A 22380-nucleotide genomic window follows, 5' to 3' on the forward strand; every position below is an offset into this window, starting at 1 on the left:
AAAGCTTCTCCTTTGCTGTTGCTGTCTTTTTCCCTGGAGGTGGTTCACAGCAGTGTGGAACCACATCCACAGACAGACAAATACTGTGGAGACACGCTATGAGCATGGAAAGAATGAAATAATAATCGGCAAAAACCTTAAGGATTTTCTCTGACATAAGTGCAGCTAATATTTCTCCTAGCTTTGCATAAGGAAGCAAAAATGTCAGTCTATAGGAGAATTTTAAAGGGCGGAAAACAGGAAGCAAATGGGTCACCTGAACTAAGGAAAAAGTAGTGAAACACTCGCCCAGAGCCGCATTTTCCCCTACAAAGTAACTTCACATCTGACTTGCTGTGTAGCAGAACGTGTGGCAGAGGAGGCAGGGCAGACTGCTATGAAATACTCGGGTTTCTTTGCAGAACAGCAGCCAGGACAGGGACAGCACCCTGCAGGAACCTCGGGCAGAGCTGAGTACCCAACAGCAACAGTTCCAGGGAGCAATCCCCTTTCCCTGCTGGCTCCTCGGGAGGCTTTCCTTACAAGGCATTAGATGAGCACAAAGGTAAGAAGTGCACTGTGTGAATCCTCCAAGCACTGAAGGACTCAGTAGGCCCAGGACACACCTATTCAGCAACTGGATAAACTGCCTGGCCTAAGTATTCTGACCCAGCTGTGGGACATTCAAAGGCAACCAGACTGAGTGTAGGCCTGACCATACTCAGATGTTCCCCAGAAAGCAAACACTGCATTACACAGAGGCCTCAGACACCATTCACGTGTTAGGCCTCACTCTGTGCATGCACCTACGTATGAGGGCAGACTCTGCACTTGTGACCAAATCAAACTGCACAGAACATGGATAAATTAATAACTGTTCTACCACAGAAGAGAAACACCTAAAAATTCAGAATATTATTTAGCTGAAAACAAGGCAAGAAACAAAACTAACATGCTTCTAAGGGTATTTTTTTGTTCAGATAAGAACTTCTCTTAGAAACATTTCCTGGGTCACAAAATGTGGTGTTTGGGGTTGTGTCTATTCAGAAAGTCCTTTGTCTCTTAAGAAATAACCTCTTTGGTAGGTTAATTATCGTGGGTTCTTCATTGTGAGAAATGTACAAAATTAAATTCATTCTTTTTGCTCCTTTACTCCTAGAGCCTCAACTCCCTCTATCATCTATCTAAAAGAGTTTTGTTTGCTGTTTTGTTTTTATTACCTGTAGCCAGAACAGAGAGATTTCTCTGAACAATTTTTCCTGCACTCTGTAGGCCTCGTTTGCCATGATTTCAGAAGTGATAAGCTGTGTGAAAATATGCAATGTTTATACTTGTTAGCCGTGTGTTTATAATTATAAGGTTTGAGAACATAATACGTTTATAGTTAGAAAGCCTTGAGAAAATTGAGATAATGAAACACCTGCAGATCTCGGGACAAGAGGCTTTGCATACCAAGTATGATCTTAGACCACGTGGACAAAGAACCAGGTCCAATAAACTAAAAGCATGAGACATGTACACAGACTGAGCTATCCAATCACCTTGTGAGCATGTACCTGGAACAAGCTAAACTGTATAAAAGTTAACTGATTTAAATAATAAATTGGACATTACTTTGATCACACTGATGGTTTGCTTTGTCTCTGTATCTCCCCATCAATAATTACCCATGCTGTATGAAGCAATCCTTTCCCAGAAACAATGACCCAATGTTTTTATTATCCCCAGTATCACTGTTTTCTTTGTGTTACACCCTTCAAGAAGAAGCGGGTTATTTTCTTCCCCCAGGACACAGTCCAGTTTCCAGTGCTGGGTGCCACAGTCACAAACAGTACCAGTTTTAACATTGGTTTTAAAGGCAATTCTTTTAAACACCTTTACCAGCATCATCCCACTTATTTGCTTGTCTCTTCAGCAACCTGCACAAGGTGAGTAACGTCTTTTCCCCTTCTTTTGCTTTATTATACAAAATGTAATTGAGGAAACTTGTTGTACCTTATGAGCAGAATTCAGCTGTTGGGTAAAATACCAAGTAATAAATAAGATCCTACAGACTATATGTCAGTTATGACTATCTGCTCAAGCTTTCTTCTAAGCCATACTCACTGTTAGGCTCCTCAGCCCAGATATTCTGCCTTGGATAAAAGCAGAAATCCCCTGCCCTTGAGTGTCAGAGTGCCACAGAGTCCGGAAACAGCAGAGCAACGAGCCTGCAGCTGTCAGGGGAAAAGCATCAGGCAGTGCTCAGTGACAAAACAGGACCTGGTGTGCATGCTACCAAAATGACTGAGTTTGGATGTTTTACTGACTGGATGCTGCCTTTTCATGTGCTTTCTGAATCACCTTCATGCTGTGGCAAACCCAGAGCTACTGCACACTGTGCCTTCAAACCCTTTGTCACAAACCAGCAGTGAATCAGAACTCTGAAAAGAACACTGACATCCAACAGTTTCCTCAAAGATGAACTTAATCTCTAACTAACCATCCAAACGACCCAAGACTGTGCCAGTGTGGGTGCAGGCTCAGCTTGAAAAGATACAGCTCCACCTGTCAGCGAGCACAGGACTGAGCCACATCATTCAGTTGAAATAATGGGAAGAAAACAGAAGCTAAAGTCTATAATTAGTCAGTTTTCAATTTCAAAAAGCAAAACTTGCACAAGACCATGTTCATGATGTTAAAGTTTTACAGATAAAGTGTACATGTATAACATACACATATTTGCATAAGGTTTATTTACTTTGAAACCTCAGTACTTCAGTGTTCACTCCTCACTGCCCCAGGAAAGCAAGATGTGCCAAAGACTCTATACAAAAAGAACAATGAACTTATGTTCTCTGAAAATATATGAGAAGTCTATCATAATGTTTTCCAAATGTTTGCCAGTAATTTTAAAACTATAAATCTTAAAATTATCTAAAAATCACAGAATTGCATTTGGCTTATAAGTATCACAATACCGGCAGAACAAGTTAAAAAAAAAAAAAAAGTCTGAACAGCCAAGAAGATGGAAATGTTATTTCTTCTCAATTTGTCATAGTTCAAATAAGTATTGATTTAAAAAAATGCAGTTCTTTTAAAATATCCATTACTACTTGACACAAATAAGAAAATTCCCTATGTGAACACAAATGAAAAAAGTAAAATTGTTCACAGCAAATAGTGTATCTTACCACAAGATGTGTACTTAACAGCAAATCATGCACAGAGTATACTTAGGAACAATTTTGCTCAAGCAGAAGTCAGTGAGAGTATCACTAATTTTGTTTCATGATACTTCACTACATAACCAAAAATTACAGGAAGATCAGAGCCAGCCCTCAGTACCTTTAGGTGCAGGCCTGCAAAATAATTTTCCAGGCCTCATGCCAGTAGGTATTCCTCACATAACTAATCCATATAACTCTGGAGAGAGCCAGCAAGGTGATTCATCCTGGGTGTAGGTTACCTGCTATCTGCAAACCTGGATATTCAGCTACATGTCTCTGACACATTACCAAACCATAAATCATTTAGTGACAAGGTGGTACTCCAGGGACAATCCAGATCCCTCACTTTCAGCAGCAGTGCTTCAAACAATGAAGCAAAGATCCATGTGCTTTCCTTTTACTTTCCTTGGCAAAATAAGTCAGTTATGTTTGCAGGTTTGAACTGGCTATGCTAAAATTATCTCAAATTCTGTCTGCAAATCATTCCATGTAGTATCTACAAACACTACACAACTTAACTTCAAATGTGGGCTGTGGTTGTCCCCATTCCTGGAGGTTTTCAGGATGCCACTGGACAAGGTGTTTATAATCTTACCTGGGCTCCCTTTCCCACAAATGGCTGGACCAGATGATCTTGTGAGGTTCCTTCCAGCCTGGTCTGTTCTGTGATTCTCTGATCTTACAGCTGTAAAACACAGCAGTGGACACTGAGAAGACAGGAGCCATCAGCCCCTCTGTGCAGATATGTAGGCAGATGAGGGTGGGAGAGGGAGTGAGGGAAAGATAAAAGCAAGAAAAGAAATCATATCCAACCTTTTCCTTATTTAAGTCACACCCTTATCACTCACCTCTGCACACACTCTCCCTGCCATTAGTCTAAGAGGTTCCATTTGCAAAGGCTCATACACTGGGTTAACGTGGCAGTGATTTTGTAAGGAGGCAGAGGGGCCTCTGTGAAAAGAGAGCAGAAGCTGCTCCATGTCAGACACAAAAAGCTGAGCCAATCTTGCAGACACCAAGGCCAGTGAGGAGGGGAGAATGAGGAGGAATAGCTGGTGTGCCTAGAAGGCAGCTGCAGGAGCCACAGTGAGCAGGTTTATCCTGAAGGAATGCAGCCTGTTGACAGGACCCACAGTGGAACAGCTCATGAAGGAAAGTGCCCTGATTTCTGATTGGAATTGTGCCTCATGGCCATACTCCCTTCCATGTAAGGCTTCACTATCTGGTGACACATGAAAACCAAACAGCTATCAATCAGACACAGAGGCCAAATAAGAGTCACACGCTGTTAATACAAAATTGCTCCTGTTACACAGAAGTCCTGGAGAACACAGAACTCAGCTGTGAGCTGGTAATGCCTGCAGAGCACTCACCAACACATTGCAAGGCACAGGATGGCTCTGAATGAATCTGCAAGAAATAAGGCTCTCTGCTGAAAACTGAGAGGACATGAAATAGAAAAGTAGCAGAATTATACAGACAGCAAGGCCCTGATAGCTGAAAAGTGGTATTACAGCTTACAGGTGGGGTCCTTCAAAAGCCACACAGGCTGGCCTGTAACAGACTGCACAGATTTGAACTTTAAAAACAACAAAAACAGACAAAAAAGACCAGCCCCCAAACCACTTAACTACTAAAGCATTTGTGACCAAGAAGCTAAAACTAAAATTCTTATCCCTCCCAACCAATGGAGTATAACACACTAGATTTTTTTGTAGCATGTGCAAGCCTGGTCTCAGATGTCTATTTGACTAAGTTTAAAAACTTACTATTTCCATATATTTCTTAAAAGTCATGCTAAAGCAGCTGGTGGTATATATATAAATATAAACATATAAACATATAAATATATATATATAAACCTTTCCTTACAGATTTTAGCAATCACAACTTCAGGTTGATTCCTCCCCATGAGTTTTGTTTGTCCCTCTTTACCAAAGTTGCTTTCCCTGAGAAAACCCTGTTGCTTTACAAGCTCACTGTGTACAGGTAAACCTGGTGAGATTATGACCCTGCCATCACAGTCAAAATTTCTACCAGCTGCTTCACCAGGTCTGACACCATCAGCAAACAATCCCATAGTTTGTTTTTTCCCCTTGGAGAAGCAAGCAGAATACATGTTTCTTCTCCAATGCACCTATCTGAGCCACAACCTACAATTGTGCAATCAGGCAAGCAGGTAACAGGTCAACTCATGAAGATTCTTTTTATCCCTTAACAGGAAAGCTAAAAGAGCAGGAACCTCTGACTTGATATGTCTTGTTGAATTGGAAGCAGGTACAGAAGGGCACTGGGAACATGTGGCACCTAGACTTACCAAAATTATTTTAATTGAAAATCTTCACACTGATGAAAACTCTTCACACTTTGAGATGGACAGGGGAATTCTGGAAATGAATTCCAACACCAGCATGCCTTTTGACAGCACAGTGATCTTTAAGCCATGGCCATCACGTCTGCCAAGCACTTCCAACTCATCTCTGTGCCGTTTCTTCACCGTTTCAAACATAAAACAACCTTCTCCAGCCTCTTGTACATTTCTGCAAAAAGCACACAAGAAAAATTATGGAACTTCTCACAGATAGTTCTGCAAGATTACTATCTAAATATGATTAAACCATCCTCCTCTTACGTTGTGATTCACTGTCACATCTCCAGGCTATTCATCTCTTCATGTAAGGATCACATGGCTGCTGATTACCGTGGAGACAGTGCTTGGACTATATAATATCCTCACCACAGGACAGTTGTTTTACACTCATTTTTAAGCAGAATCACTGTTATATTCCTTGAAACATGTATCATCATTAAAGGACAAGCCAAAGATTTGAGCCCAGAGTTTAAAGTGAAGTATGTTGGAAGTTATAATTACACATAAAAATATAAATTTTAACAGGTTTTAATCCCTACTTAGAATGAAAAAAAAAGTTGTCAAGTCTTGGACTTTATCAATATGACTTTATTTTGTGTAGGTTAATATTTCTGTTATGGGGGGGGAAAAAGGCAGTTTTGCAGAAAGCATGCTATTAATTATGCTTTATTTAATTCCATTTTTTCAGATTTTCAGAAAGGTGTTTAGCTGGTTATTTACATTTCATACTTTCCAGAGCAGATAGTTTTAAAATTTCACCCTAAAAGTAGGCAGGGAAGATATTTCAGTCAGTAGAAGCATAAGCCCTTCAGACTGCTTGGGTTGCTGTGTTTTTCTGAACTTGAGGTAAGAGCTTATATATGAAGAGCTGTGCACCACAGAGTAGATGATGTGGGGTCCTATGGCCATGCTGCTAACTGTAAAAACTTTCAAAAGTTTCAATCTTCTTGCACTGAAAAAGTTCAAGATGTTAATGCTAAGAGACAAACTTCTTCCAAAGAAATTTCACATCGGTGAATCTGACTAAATTTACATAATGTTGACAGATTAATTCAAAATAATTATAATAATTTTTTACATGGCTGATATTCACCAACGTGTATGACAACATTTTCAAGCAGTGTATTACTCCTACGACCTCCTCTCTACCTGGCCATGCCTGTGATTTCAGCCACTGGCCACACTAAAATGAAACAGAGCAGCAATTTGCTGTCATTTCATACACTGACTTGGGGTGTGGGGTTATTTTTTTATTTAGCTTTTGGCCCTGTTCAGAAACAGAATACACTGTTGGCTTCAAAAGTATAGCTGAGAACACTGAAAACACATTTTTCAAGTCTCAGGTCAGACTTAGCAATTGTTGACTCTTCTTCAGGTGAATGAGCTCTCTAGCCTCTGCTGACCATAGCTTAGAGACAAATTTCAGGTGCAAAGTACACGTTTAAATGAGGTGAATCCCTTCCTTGCCCTGAGAAAGCAGCTAGCCCCTCCGGCAGCTTGTTTACCTTCCCCAAGCCCTTTTCCCCATATTTCTCCCAACCACATTCCCTTTGGTGCTCAGGACAGGCACCCTGACATTGTGCACATAGGAAACACTGTAGGTATCATATAATTGCTTTTCATAATGCCCAATGAAGTCTCTGGACTTTAGACAGATGTCTAAAACAATCATTTACTGAGTTGGTTAAAGCTACTAATTTAACAAATAGTTTTGAAGTTGGGGAAGTAACTGCTGCTGTTTTCTAGAACCCTTGCAGAACTACACTGACAAAAACTGTCCTCAGTCCAGCTGCAGGTTCTCTGAGTTTGGCTTCTTGATATACCTGAAGAAAGAAAAATAAAAATGCCTTTGTTTGTATCTTTAAAAACTCATCTTAGAAATTTTTATTCATCATTGAAACTGTTGAAACTGGTCCTTTTTTTACAAGCATGGTACCAGATACATGTTTGGTTCAAATCACAAAGTGAGGGGGCTGAGGGGACATTATTTTGTTCATGACAGTGCAAGGAGTATTTTAGTCATATACAGTTGTCCCTCTCTTTATGTGAGACTTCCTTAGCCAGGATGTTCATGTAGGTACATGCATGAGCTCTTGACACCCTTCACCAATATTCTCCCTCATTTGAGCAGACACTTTGTGGCAAATGGCCTTTGTCTTCACCCTCTGCTTCCACTGCAGAAGCAGAGATTCCACTTTGCCCAGTTATCTCTTGCAATAATCCTTCACTAAAGCTCAAAATGCTGCAGGCCAGCAGAAAGCTTGTTGCAGCTGGGCTTCTAGACCACAGCACTATCACGATCGCTCCCTCGACCTGGGAGCTGGAATGATCTCAACACTGGAAAAGCAGGTTAGACCCCAAACTGATCTAGGAAAGTCTTTTGAAAACGTGCGTTACACGGGGTTGAATTCTAGAGGAATTTTCCTTGCGTTACGTGCTGGACAGGGGTAAGATGAAATATTATCTTTTAAACAGACACAGAAGATAGATAACCACCTCCAGTGCCGGTAAAACCAGAGCCACGCCACAGAGGGGGAGGAGACTCCCTTTTATTCACCTGTTACTCACCTGCGGTCACGCCGAGATCTCCCTGTCACTGCTGCAGCAGCTCCCAGGGAGCCGCCGGTCCCGGGGCTGCCCGTGCGGGTCGGCGGAGCCCCCCGAGGGCCCCGGGGCCATGCGGCTGTGGGAGCGGGCGGTGCCGGGGGCCCGGCGGCGCTGGGCGCTGCTCCTGCCCCCGCTGGCCCTGCTGGCCGCAGCCCTGGCCCTGCGAGAGGCCGCCCGGCCCTGCCCCGCCGACCAGCCCCGCTGCCGGCAGCGCCTGTACCGCGCCCTGGAGCTGCCCCCCGGCCGCGGCATCAACTGCTCGGGCATCGTCCGCGGAGACCGCAGGGCCATCGAGGAGGCGCAGCTCCGCAACCTGGAGGTGGCGAACAGGAGGGCTCCGCTGACGCCCGGCCACTACCTGAACATGACGAGGGACTGCAGCGCCTTCAGGCAGACCCGGCGCTTCATCGAGTTCCCGCTGAGCCAGGAGGAGGCGGAGTTCCCCATCGCCTACTCCATGGTCATCCACAACAAAATCGAGATGTTCGAGCGGCTCCTGCGCTCCCTCTACGCCCCCCAGAACGTCTACTGCGTGCACGTGGACAGCAAGTCCCCGGCCGCCTTCCAGGAGGCCGTGCGGGCCATCGCAGGCTGCTTCCCCAACGTCTTCGTGGCCAGCCGCCTGGAAAACGTGGTCTACGCCTCCTGGTCCCGGCTGCAGGCCGACCTCAACTGCATGCGGGACCTGCTGCGGAGCCCCGTGCCCTGGCGGTACCTGCTCAACACCTGCGGCACCGACTTCCCCATCAAGACCAACGCCGAGATCGTGCGCGCCCTGAAGGTGCTGCAGGACCGGAACAGCATGGAGTCGGAGAAGCCCTCGGCGGCCAAGCGGGCGCGCTGGCAGTTCCACCACGAGGTGGGGAAGGCCATCTCCCGGACCAACATAGAGAAGCTGCCGCCGCCCCTCAACTGCCCCATGTTCACGGGCAACGCGTACATCGTGGTGACACGGGGCTTCGTGCGGCACCTCTTCGAGAACCCCACGGCACAGAAGTTCCTCGAGTGGTCCAAGGACACCTACAGCCCTGACGAGCACGTGTGGGCCACCCTGACCCGCATGCCGGGCGTGCCGGGGGCCGTGCCCCACAACGACAAGTTCCAGCTGTCGGACATGAACGCCCTTCCCCGCCTGGTCAAGTGGGCGTACCTGGAGGGCGATCCCAGCAAGGGCGCGCCGTACCCGCCCTGCACCGGCCGCCACCAGCGCTCCGTCTGCATCTACGGGGCGGGCGACGTGCCCTGGATGCTGCAGCAGCACCATCTCTTGGCCAACAAGTTCGACCCCGAGGTGGACGATGCCGCCATCCTGTGCCTCGAGGAGCACCTGCGCCACAGGGCCCTCTACGGCCGCGGGCTCTGAGGGGACCCGCGGGACCCCCGCCAGCACTGCCGCCCTCCCGGGCCAGCACTGCCGCCCTCCCGGGCCAGCACTGCCACTCTCCTGGGCGAGCCCCGCCGAGGGCACCGCGGGGACACCGGGAGGGGATCCCTCTGATCCCCCCCAATCCCTGCTGGGCACGGACCTCGGGGACAGCGAGAGGGGATCCCCCTGCTCCCCCCGAGCCCTGCCGGGCGCGCACCTCGGCGGGCCCCGAGGGAAGCGCCGCGGTGACCGCGCAGGGCCGGCCGGGGCTCGGCGGAGGGAAGGGCGGGCGGGCTCGGCTCTGCCCTGCCCTGCTGTGCCCCCGCCCCGCGGCTCCCGCAGCCCCTCCTCGCACAGACCGGCTGCAGGAGCGCGCGGGGCGCTTTTCCTTCCCTTGCCGGGCTCTGTTCGCAGAAGTGACCCCAGAGCTGCTGCTCGTACCCGGGCAGGGCCGGGGCACGGGCCAGGCACCTGCACGTCCTGCCAGGAGCGGAGCTGAAAGGGGGGTTAATTTGCTTTTCCACGAAGCACCTGCAGCTCCCGCCCGCCCCTGGCACCCGGGCTGCTGCTCGTGCCCCACTTCAAACCTTGACTCTGTCAATAGCCATTACAAACACCAGCCTTCAATAAAATCAAATAGATACTGAAACAGATGGCGTTTCGGTATTCTGTGTCCTGTGGTTCCCTGGAACGGTCGTGCTCCCGGGCAGAGCCATTAAACCAGTTAACCCTTCAGCACCCCACTTCTCCGTGGGAGAGGGATGCTCATGTGCTCAAAGTGTGCAAACCTACATTGTTCCAATAGCTTCATCTCTCTTTTCCCCTCCCCCCCAGGGTATTTTTGTGGTATTTTGGCAATATAATTATCATATCCAGTAGTAGATGTGGCCATTTACATGACCAAACCAATCATCCAACACAGTTTTCTTAAGTTTCTAGAAGCCAAAAGATTTGTGAACTGTATTTCACCCACGTGTATTTTTCTCACCTTCTTATACTAAAGCTTTCCATGAATCCAACAGCTTCTCACTACCTAAGGGAATATGCTGAGGGATTAATTCCATTGTCTTTATACTACCAAAAAACTGGTAATTTTTCTTTCAGTAAACATACTCACCTTTATAAATTTAAGGTCTACGGTGGAGAATTATCGTTATACAAAGAATATCTGAAGCAATTCCATAGCACCAGGCTACATTTAGATGAAGTTAGGACTTCAATCACACAGATCTTCAAAACATTGATTTAAATAGGAGGAGAAGACAAAATAACTAAACTTGAAAAGGTGTGTCATTGCAATTTTGTTAGACATTTTAAAGTGAACTTGGTTGTAAAGTAGTGATTTTTAAAATACCATGATGATTTCACAGCAAACATTATTGGCAAGAACTCAAAGTACTGATAAGGAAAGTTCTCAAATATAAACACTTGAGGTATCATTGGGCATTTATTTATTCAGAAAGAGCAAATACAGTAATAGGATTGTTGGTCCCAGGGGGGAACTCTTTCCAATTTGTGTAAGCAGACATTTGCTACAGAGATTACAGCTTTATCCTAACCTGACAGTGACACAGAAAATTCAAAAATGGTTTCAGCAGCAAGTTCAACACTACATCTCTCCATGTCTAGTACATTCTTTTAGAACAAACAGAACTTCTTTGCCTACTCAGGGTAAGAACTCAAGTCTCCCAGCATAGCAGACTGCATCTAATCCCTGCTGCCTAATCCGATTTTGCTTGTTGGAGCTCTTTCACTTACTTTAAATTAACACACATTAGCTCAAAATGGTAAACTACTGCCAGTGGGTTCCTTGGGGGACTGGGATATGTTCAAGTTTCTGGACTAAATCAGGCAGAGCAGGGTCCCTGTGTTTCTAACTGTAGCAAAGTGTTGCCTTTTCCCCTTGGAAAATGGAAAAAAGAGGTGCACATTCATGGAGACAAAAAAAATCCCCATACTTAGAGTTCTAAGGAATTGCATCAAAACCAGACCCATCCATGAAATGGATGTCTGTAAGAAGATCTAAACAATTTCTCAAAGAACCTTCTACAAAGGTGTTTGGGTGGTGGAAGGAATCCCAGCCTGAAATAGTGAAAGATTATTGAATGAGGGACCTCTCTATTATTTTGAAAATGTATGTAAGATATATACTTGCAAAGTTACTTACAGATTTGTTGTCATTTTTATCCCCTTCACTTTGTAAATATGTTTAACTTCTTCAGCTCAGAAACATGACCTATTGCTTGTATACACTGTTGTAATAACAGTGTTTCATCTACTATTGACAGACACTTCCCTGACACAAAAATGTTACAGATGGAGAGACAGAGACAAGTATTTAGATCTGGGGGAGAGGAGGAAGTGCCACTTCAAATCTGTTCTATGGTCACATCCAATTTCCTTGATCCAAAGAAAATTTCCTGGTTTTGAGGGTGTTATTACTCACAATTCATCTCAGATGATTTGGCTGCAAAAACAAAGGCCACCTTGTGCAAATTTATTTTCAACTCACCTCCTTTTAGTAGGGACTTAATTTCTTCTGAAAGAACAAGCCAACTCCCAAATTCTAGAGGTGAACTAAGACAAAAAGATTCTTACAAAGGAATGTTCTCAGCATTTCCTCTTCCAAAGACATTAGAAATGTCAGATTCATGAGTGCAGTCACATGTCAAATCAGTGATACAGAAAAGAAGAAAATTTGTCTGCTTAACATTACAAATGGCAATAAAAAATATGACTCATCTCTAATAGAGAACTTTGCATTCCAGAGATCTCAAAGTATCTTAGGAATAAGATATCTGGCATCTCAGAAAGTTTGCAACAGAGCACGGAGAAATCACGTAACTTGCCATGGTTGGTTGCAGAACTGAAAAAAGAATAAACTTGCAATAGAGTGGGACCAGCTCTAGCCCAAGGTAGCACCAGCACATCAGATTACAGGGTCACCTCCAAAAACAGCTTAAACCCCATATGAACTTCATCAGTGAAATAATGGGCTGTCCAAATTGGAAATACAGTCTATCAGAAATATTAGCTTTGTCTAGTGAAAGTCTAATGCTTCTGTCTACAGCTGTTAACCAACAACCTGTACTTTAAATAAACCTCCAGTTGTTTAGGGAGGAAATATGTTTCAAATTTACCTTTCAAGATATGCATGGGAGGAGGATGAAACTGTAATTCTGAAATCTAATACCAGACTTATTTTTCTGGTTTAAACCTGGCTTTAATTTATGTTTTATTTCCAAGTGGTTTTCACTTTATTTTTACAAGAACAACTCTATGTGAGCTCCATCTGGCTTAATACATATTGACATAGCAGGTCCACAAACAGCTCTTTTTAACTCTAGTTAGGAGGCTCTCTTTCCTTCTTGCTTTGGATTTCTTTCATGTTCTACATGATTATCTCTGGGATGTCCTATAATAAAAAGGTGGGTCAGTTAAAATGAATTCAGAGGAAAATAGGTAATACATTCAGAAGAAATGAGAAGCAAGCACAAATAATATGAACAAAATACCAGTAAAGTGTTTGCAGTCATGAGCAAAACTGATTCAGGAAGCAGTGTTAGGGTGTCTTTTTTCTTGCCATTAGAGTGACCATAAAACACTAACAAGACTCTCAGTGAACTATTTTCCACTTCTACTTTTCTCCCCACCCTGAAGCTTCAGACTTCAGAAAAGCAAAAACAAGTCAGTAGTACTTTAACTGAAATCCTCCCTCCTAAGCTGCTGAGACCCTTAAACGCAGTATCTGTGCTCCAGATTGTAACTTCAGTCTGCCTCACTGTGCCAAGTCATTGTGCAAAAGTACATAATGATCCTGATTAAACTCGTCTTCTGGAAATTCATCATAAATTCTTCCCGCTCTCCCTTTACTGTGTGTCTGTGATAATACCTGAAGGCAGGTATTAACAGCCCTGCCTGAGCAAACAGGGAACATCCTGGTTTGCACACCTATGAAATGGACAAAATCCTTTTTCTTGGAAACCATGTTTAAACAGGAGGTCACCCACGGCCCCTCCTTATCCTTCCCTTTTCTTCACTTTCCTTTAGTTAATTTACTTTCTAAATAGAAACATGCATTCCAGCTCAACATCAAGGTGTAAAGGTTTATCTTTTACTTTCTTGCTGCTGCTGAAAGGTGGAAGCAACTTTCTTGAAGAAAATCAACAAAATAAATGAATAAACAAATCAGTCCATAACACACAGGCAAAGAAGAACCAAATAGGCAGCAGCAAATATGCTGGTACTGTAGCCAGTGAGATGATTTGTGCTCTGCTGGGTATTACAATAGCTTACAACAACAAAGTGCAGTTCACACTTTCAGGTGTAAGTTCAACAAATCTTCCAGGATCACAAAGGACATTAATCATATGAACTCGGCAGGATTAGCTGAAATTCAAACAAAAAATAGCAAGTGGCAAGGAAGTTATGGAGAGCAAAGCAACAAAAAGCAGAAAGAACACTGACAGCAGATTCCATTAACTTCCCTTTGCTCCCCCCTCCTTCAGTGAACTGAAACAACCTCCACATAAGGAACAGATCCGGGACCTGGACAAACACCATCCAAGAAACGTCAGAGCCAAAGAGATTGTGTGCTACCAAGTTAACGTCAGAACTTAGAAAATCTGGGGAAACTATATTATATTAATGATTGGTTTTAAACAACGTTTTCCAATGATGACTCTTTCAAAAGTTTTTAAATAAAAGTTTATTACAGAAATTATTTTGAACAAAAAAGGCAACAGTATCTGTTGTAATTTAAAAAAAAAGTAATGTTGTATTCATGCCCTATAAAGTGAACCGAAGAAATGCTACAGGTATTTCTTCTGCTTCATTCTGTGACGCTCTCTAGTATGGATTAACTCACATCTGCACCACAAGAATTCAGGATGAACAGTCTCTTTCCATGCTTCTCTCCAGAAAGTGCTGCATATTAACAGAAAATATTGCAGACGACCCACAGTTCTGTTCATTCTGCAGTATTGGAACCAGTGTCTAGGAAAGAAAAAAGAGAATGAGACTAATACATACCCCCACTGAGTATGAAGAGAACCAACAGCATGTCTAATACCTTCCCCAAGTTCAAAAGCATTCCCCAGGCATTTTAGAACCCGTTCTGCACCTCCCCAACTTCCCCCACTGCCCTCACTGTCCTGCATGAACTGCTTGTGCTGCTTCCCCTCAGTCAGCCCAGCACACAGCTCCAGGGCTGTGCACACACACCATTTGCTATGAACACATTAAAATACTAAAAGCTTTGCTCTAATTGTAGTGATACACAAACACTTCACTGCAGTCAGCCACAGGCACATCTGCTCATGATCTACTAAAGAGAAAGGCTTTTGCACACCCAGCAGCACAAGCTCTGATGGAGTGTGGGCTAGAGCTTAGTCTGCACTTTGAAACAGGTGCAAGAATGAGCATGATCTTCATAAACCAACTGAGAGCAACTCTCTGTTCTGAGCTTTTGTCAGAACCACCAATTAACACCAGTGCAACTTCTGATAATATACTGTTTTTAGAGCTATGGAAAAGGTATGTCACTCCAAAATGGAGAATGACAAGGCAGTGTTTACTGTGTTCCTTCAGCAGGAAAACCTCTCGTGGGAAAAAAACCCCTGTAATGTTAATAGCAACCTTAAGTCAGCCAGTTCTTTAAATCTTATCTGCACACTTTATCAAGAGTGAGCAGGATTAATACTTGGAAAGTAAGGTTTCTTCCACTAGCTATAAGTACACAAAAAAAAAAAGGTAGGATTTTATGCTTGGCTGAGACCAGAAGTTGAGAAAACAATAAATTCTGTCAGCTCTTTAGAACTACAACTTGAAGTGATTATTGTAATCATGCCAGAATCAGGAAGCTATGAAGAACTTGTTTCAGAGGTCTGTGGGGTATTTAAATAAAGCTTTTCCCATTCTCAGTTCTTCCTTTTAGCATCACTCTCCAAGGACAAAACAAGTGGCACCATTTCCCACATTTTTAGCAATATTCTCTTACATTAATGGTTTTAAAAGTTATAAACCAGCTTCCCACAAAAGTCACTAAATTACTTTTTCCAGTAAAGAATTTCAAGGAACACTGACAAAAGTAATCCAGATATGGAATGTAAACTTTTGCAAGCAGTGTACGTACAATGGACCTGTTAGACAATATGTAAGTCTTAAAAACATGATTTCCAAACACTGGCATAAGCTTCTCATGTGCTTGTGTCTCCTACTATCACCTACTATCAAATTCAGCAAAGGATTGCTTGACAGTTTTCTCAGACAACTCCTTGCTCAGACTGTTGAAGCACTCTTTGGATTTAATAAAGCACGGTGCTATCCTAACAAAGAGGTTAACAGTAGAGAAATCACCACACAAAAAGTACCACTACTGACTTTCCAATTGCTCTAGTATGTGCTTCCCAACAAGAGGTGTACAGCAGGCTCCAACACAGTCCTACCTCTGGGAAGCATTTAACTTGCTTTTGTTTCCTCTCTCATCCCATGTAAAAGGGACTGCAGAGCTCTACAATCAATCAGACATTTGGCCAAAGCTTTCTATAAATGATCAAGTCTTGTGTCCCAGCTTATTTATATCATATTCCATACTTACTTTTTCCATCACATGCTACAATTTTCACTTTATCCACTTTCACAAGTTCAGTGACCTCCCTAAATTCAACGTCATTCAGTACAAATGTCCACACGTTGTCACAGAACCTGTATGTATTCAGAGACCCCTTGAAAAGACAAGAGATATTTTCTGTAGGACACACCCCAAAAGCAACAGAAAATATATTAAGTATCTACTGAATTATGTCGCTTCTAGAACTAGATTTGCCATAAAGCCCCCAGTGAACCTGAATGCAGACAACAATTCTGAGGGAAACTGCAGCTTAAATGCCCTCCAGTGGCTGAACTTTTCAAGACCATGACAGTCTACCCAAGGGGAAGCTGCACAGGGAGGCCAAGAAGTTTTACAACCTTTCTAATGTGCATAAAGCATAAGTATCAGAAAAGATTTCTTAAAACACTGGGCCATAAGAAAAATAACTTACAGCAGTGATCTTAACAAGATGTGAAGTCTGCAGTTGTTGAAATAAAGCACTAGTTTAGATAAATCATGACAAAACTGCCCTGTGTGACATAAAGGGGTTCACTCATGTTTGATGTATTACTGAGGATGTCTATATGTGAACCTTTTGGCTTTCACCTTCACACCATTTAAACTGATACCCTTGAACTGAAGCTCCAATTAACATTTAGTTTATCCACTAAACACAATCTGAACAGTTTTCCATACACGTTACATACATAAAACAAGTGAAATGTGTCAGAGAAAAGAAATTATGCTACTTTTAACATATCCATATTGCTTAAAAATTTAACATCTTAAGAGCTCACTTCATTAATATGTTCTACACAGACTACAGAGAAAGTTAACAGGAAGCTGGTTTTTGTGTTGTTTGGTTTTTTTTTCTCAGAATTACTTTCAAGCTGACATTTAACAACTTGCTGCTATTTCATATTAATTAGGGTAGCTGACTGGGAAAAACCCTCAAACTTGTTTTTCTATGATACCTACAGAAAAGAGCTACAAAATGATCCAGTGAAAAGGTGGATCTAAAACCCTCTTCATGTTACAGATGTGGCTGAAAATCTGTCCTCATCCCACTTCTGCTAAGTACAGCTAAAAGAAGCAAAGTCTCCCCCCTAATCTGCAAGACACTGAGGGTGGCAATGCTGTCCATCAAAGCATTGCCCTCTTCCCTGTTTTCATCCACCTACCAATATTTCTGCTTTTTGCATTCTTTCGAAACATCCCTGGCAGAATAAGGGAACAAGCCTCACAACTGCATGGGGAATACACACGTAAACAGTCATTATTTCAGCATCAAAATGGACCTGCTGAAGTTTTTGCTAGGAGGACACAGCTTTTAATGACATTCTGCATCAATACTTAGTTACTGTATCTCAGGAGAAACTTTTATACATGATTATCTTACCCTGAAATTCACTCTGTTCCTGACTCGTTGTGCCAGAGCTGAATTTATAGCTTTATCAAACTGAAGTAGCACCTGAAGGGCCAACTGAGGTGTGATTTGCTGAGACTAAAGTAGTTTCAAAAAAAAAAAAAAAGAAAAGTTTTGAGTTGTGTCAAAGCAAACTCAAACATGCAGTAAAAGTTAAAAAACATCAAAACAAAGTTATGAAGTTCACATGATGTAGATCTCTAGAGGAACAATTTTAAAAAATATTACATTCCTGTGTTTATTTCCTTCTTTGTATTTCAATTCTAAGAGAAGAAATGATGTGCTATGATGATTTTTTGTGCTACACAAAGATTTCTTCTAATAAATATTCACTGGAAATAAACAGAAGTGCCGTAAATTGATTACAATGTTCCAGCTTAATCTGGCTGTTCATTTACTGGCCACACAACAGGAGATCATGCCATTTACATAAGACATTCTCCTTCATCCAGGACATAAAGAAAAAAACATGTCAAGTGAATGGAGGACAAAAGGCTTTTGATTTCAATCCGTAAGTTTTCCAAGCCTTGGCCATAAATGCCCCGATTTACAGCAACTACAGAACCGTTTTAATGACTAACCCCTGTTTGTATTGAGCTGATCCCCATCCCACACACCTGTGTGAGCTCGTCCAGGCTCTCCTGAGCTGATCCCACACATCCCACACACCTGTGTGAGCTCGTCCAGGCTCCCCTGAGCTGATCCCACACATCCCACACACCTGTGTGAGCTCGTCCAGGCTCCCCTGAGCTGATCCCACACATCCCACACACCTGTGTGAGCTCGTCCAGGCTCCCCTGAGCTGATCCTACACACCTGTATGAGCTCGTCCAGGCTCTCCTGGAGGCTGTTGCCCAGCGTGGTGTTCCTGTACAGCTGGTATGCCATGGTTTCACCGGCTCATCCACGGCCCTGCACCGGCGGTGTCCTCGCTCTCACTGAAAACAACCAACCAACCAACAATAAAGAGAACCCTGTCCCGGCACAGCGGGGCCAACACAACTGGAGAGGCCAATTCGCCAACACCGCTGCGGGAACCGCGGGCATTCCCAGCACAGCCGGGCCCCCTCGGCCCCGGGAATCCCGGGCATTCCCAGCACAGCCGGGCCCCCTCGGCCCCGGGAGGTGACGGGAATCCCGGGCATTCCCAGCACAGCCGGGCCCCGCTCGGCCCCGCGGCCCGTCCCGGCCCCGCGCCCCCAACACGAGCGGCCCCGGCCCCGCCGCACTCCCCGCACCGGGGAACGGGCCGGCCCCGGGAAGCCCCTTCCGTGAGCCCCGATCCCGATCCCGGGCCCGCTCCCTCCTCACCGCTGCTCACGGGCGGAAGCGCCGCGGCCCCGCCCGGGCCGGCCCGAGACCCGGAAGCGGAACGGGCCGATCCCAGACGGACGGACACACGGACAGGGGCCTGTCCCACACGGACACACACACGGACAGGGGCCTGTCCCACACGGACACACACACGGACACGGGCCTGTCCCACACGGACACACACACGGACAGGGGCCTGTCCCACACGGACAGACACACGGACACGGGCCTGTCACACACAGACAGACACACGGACACGGGCCTGTCACACACAGACAGACACACGGACACAGGCCGATCCCACACGGACAGACACACAAAGAGACAGGGGCCGATCTCAGACTGACATACAGACGCGCAGACACGGGCCGATCCCACACGGACACACAGACACGGGCCGATCCCACACGGACACACAGACACGGGCCGATCCCCCGGGGCCACCTGCAGTGACACCCCCGCACTCTCGGCAGGGCTTTATTGACACGCGGGTTCCCCCCAGCAATAACCGCCCGCACATTCCTTCGCAGGGGGTTTGTCACCCCGCGACCCCTCGGAACACAGGAAACAGAAGCTTATTTAAAAAGAAAGAGTCATAATATTCTTAAGAGGTAGGTGAAGAGTCTGGTACTTACATTTTTTATATTAAAGGGGCAAAGGAAAATAGTCACATGGGTGAAGAATGGTAGCAGCCAAATCATGCCAGTTCTATTATCTGTGATTCACAAGCTGTGCTCTGTGATTACTGCAGCTCCCTTGTGTTAAATACTGCCCATTTCCCATATCACACATACTAGAGTTTACAGATACTAACTGACAATGTAATCCTGCTCTGGTAACCCTTTATCTACCATTCAACCATTAGAGCACCCCACTGTTCAGCCCTGTCTTGTTAATGATGACTAAGAAACACTGCAGAACTGCAGGAACGTGAGCATCTGTCCTCCATGAATTCTTCTCTATAATTCTTAACCTGGAATTCCATGTCATAAATATTAACTATCAGCTGTGCAAGCTGAGCAAGGAGCATGGTAAGAGAAGACTTGACTTTTGGAAAACACTCCAGCAGCTTCTTCTCAGATTATTTTCAATACTAAAAAAAAAAAAAAAAAAAAAGCCCATTAATTTTAAATCAGAGTAATCTGGGCAGTCCAGATTGCAAAACTGAAAAAAGATCTAGTTGAGCAAAGAATGGTTTTAATGTCAGTGATCTCAGTCATGCTTGAAGGGAATCAGGAAAAACCAACATAACTGCACCCTCTTCTCTTCACAAATGCCCTTTTTTCCTGTTAGCTCAATATGGGGAATGAGACGTGATACAGGGAACAGTGCAATTCAGCTTAGAATTTTGAAGCTAAGAAAGCTGCAGCACAGGTCTTTCCGAATACAAACACTTAAATATTTGTTATACTTCAGAATGCTACTCTGACTAAAGCCAGGTGTCCTTAAAAAGTATTAATTAATTAAAGCACTTATTTCAAGCATCTCCAACAACCAGTCGGTGAAACAAGTCCTAGAGAATGACCTGCATTCACAAGGACTGAGTAAAAATTTTCACTGAGAGCTTTGTAAGACTTTGCAGTTACAAAAGGCACACCAGCTGTTATCCGTCTCCTCTGTTCCTCACATGAGGCTTTTCTGAGGGAGACTGGAATGACTTGAGAATTAAAGTCATCTCCAAAAACAACAGCTTTTGAGAAGACATGAATTTAAACCATTTTTCTAGACAGTAAATGTTGTATAAATCCGTAGGATACACCAACAAAAATTTGACACTGAAAGAAATTCGCTTTTCACCGAGAAACTCTGTGACAGATTGAGTTTAGAAAGTGCCCACTCCCAGCGTATCTCCCTTAGTTTCAGTTCAGCACAGATGTTTCAGTAGATGCCACCAGTGAAGCTGACAGGAGCAGGCACTAAGGCCACCTTGGTTTGAGGGTGTCATTAGAGCACTGCAGTGTGTGATGCAAGAAATCTGCTGCAACGTGCTAACAAAGACAGGCTCTGCCCCAGTCACGTGCAGTCAGAGGGTAACTGTCAGTACAGCTCCTCACAGCAGTCAGTGCTATTCCTCACTGAAAATAAAGGAAAACATATGATAAACTGCATTTTTATGAACACAGTTACACGTTATTCCAACTAGTTCCACGCTTTTTGGAATAAAAATTCTCCATTTCAACATCCCAGAAGCTCAAAGACTCCAATCTGCTGCAGCACTAAATCCTTACAGATCCCTTTCCATTCCTTTCCAACATAACATGGCTCTGCCATCCTACAGAGAACATCAAGAACATTCAATCCAGAGTCTACTCACATCAGTTTTTAATGACACTTTCTCCAAAATCCCTTTGCCACTTCTGAAGACTTACCCTGTTGCAGAAATCATTTTACTTAATGTCACATCCATGGAGAGTCCACTGGCCCAAACCTTCTCTCAGTTCTCCACAGCAGTAACAGGAGACAGGCAATGACTTATTGCTGTGCATTTATATATAAACTAACGAGACCTCCAAGGAAAAGGGAAATTAGTGACTCATAAAATTACCTTTTCTTAACAGTGCTCACTGAATTCTAGCAACATGAATCTTACTTTCAGAAGGAAGTGCCACTGAAAGGTGAATTCCCTACAATACTGTATCTTATCACAAAGTTTATTCACATTTTGAAATCGTTTTTATTAAAGTACGACATTCCAACTTTTCATGTTTTTAATTATTAAAATATATTACATTATATTATAGATTTCAAAAAAGATAAGTTTGACAAAACATTACTCATAACTTTGGGACCACTTTGTTTTTTGTAAACATCTGCCTCACCATTCAATGATGAGCTGCAAGAAGTCAGAGGGGGATAATTCTTTAGTACACCTCTTTCTCAGGCTGCGTATCTTTAGGGACAGAAGAGCTGTTGTGCTCACAACAACTTATACTGGAGAAATAAACCATTTGGGAAGCACATACACGTCTCCAAAAGAAATCAAACTCCTGCAGCATGAAACTGTGGACTCACTTGGCCAGCAGGAAACACAACAACAATCCCATCATTTGGTAAATATGGCACATAGAGAGCACTGGCTTCTCCACACTGCACTATGCACAGAGGGAGGAACAGGGCAGAGAGAACTACAACCCCTCCACTGAGAATAAACCTTTCTTCAGTTAGGAAAAAATGGAAATGAGATCATCAGAATGCTTACTGTTTAGCTTAGGATGCATGGAAACCCAGTAAAAATCAGGTTTGCATGTACATACACACCACACTGTCAAAGGATCAGAAGGCTGCAAGTGCCCAGTTTACTGACTAAACTTGACATTAATCTGGGTCAACATGGAAACTGAGGCAGGAGATAAGAGAGCCCAAAAGAAACTGTTAGTATTTGTGCTCTGCCCCCAGAGCAAGAGCCAAACCTGAGCCAAACCTGATGGAATGTATGCAAGGCATCTTGACATTGGTATGGCCTCTTATACAAGTACACCCTGTTTATTAATCTCTTTGAAACTACTGCAACAAAAG

The 22380-nt window shown here is 43.9% G+C and overlaps 2 protein-coding genes across 3 annotated transcripts; one reads left to right on the plus strand and one right to left on the minus strand.

Moving 5' to 3' along the window:
* Positions 1-63: 63 nt before the first annotated feature.
* GCNT3 (glucosaminyl (N-acetyl) transferase 3, mucin type) lies at positions 64-11544 on the plus strand. The gene is made up of 2 exons (XM_064668322.1): positions 64-1907; positions 8035-11544. The coding sequence occupies exon 2, from the start codon at positions 8237-8239 to the stop codon at positions 9527-9529; it is 1293 nt and encodes a 430-aa protein (XP_064524392.1). The 5' UTR covers positions 64-1907; positions 8035-8236; the 3' UTR covers positions 9530-11544.
* A 2678-nt stretch (positions 11545-14222) lies between these two features.
* GTF2A2 (general transcription factor IIA subunit 2) lies at positions 14223-18995 on the minus strand. 2 transcript variants are annotated; one of them, XM_064668328.1, is made up of 5 exons: positions 18862-18995; positions 18367-18488; positions 17524-17628; positions 16131-16257; positions 14223-14527 (listed from the first exon to the last, which is right to left on the minus strand). In XM_064668328.1, exons 2-5 carry the CDS (start codon positions 18436-18438, stop codon positions 14502-14504), a joined length of 330 nt encoding a protein of 109 aa, XP_064524398.1. In that variant the 5' UTR covers positions 18439-18488; positions 18862-18995; the 3' UTR covers positions 14223-14501. The 2 variants fall into 2 exon arrangements, with proteins under 2 accessions (XP_064524398.1, XP_064524399.1); XM_064668329.1 differs by lacking the exon at positions 18862-18995 and adding an exon at positions 18789-18807.
* Between the last annotated feature and the right edge of the window lie 3385 nt (positions 18996-22380).

This window comes from Pseudopipra pipra, chromosome 12, assembly GCF_036250125.1.
Source record: "Pseudopipra pipra isolate bDixPip1 chromosome 12, bDixPip1.hap1, whole genome shotgun sequence".
In the NCBI taxonomy this organism is placed as follows: domain Eukaryota; kingdom Metazoa; phylum Chordata; class Aves; order Passeriformes; family Pipridae; genus Pseudopipra; species Pseudopipra pipra.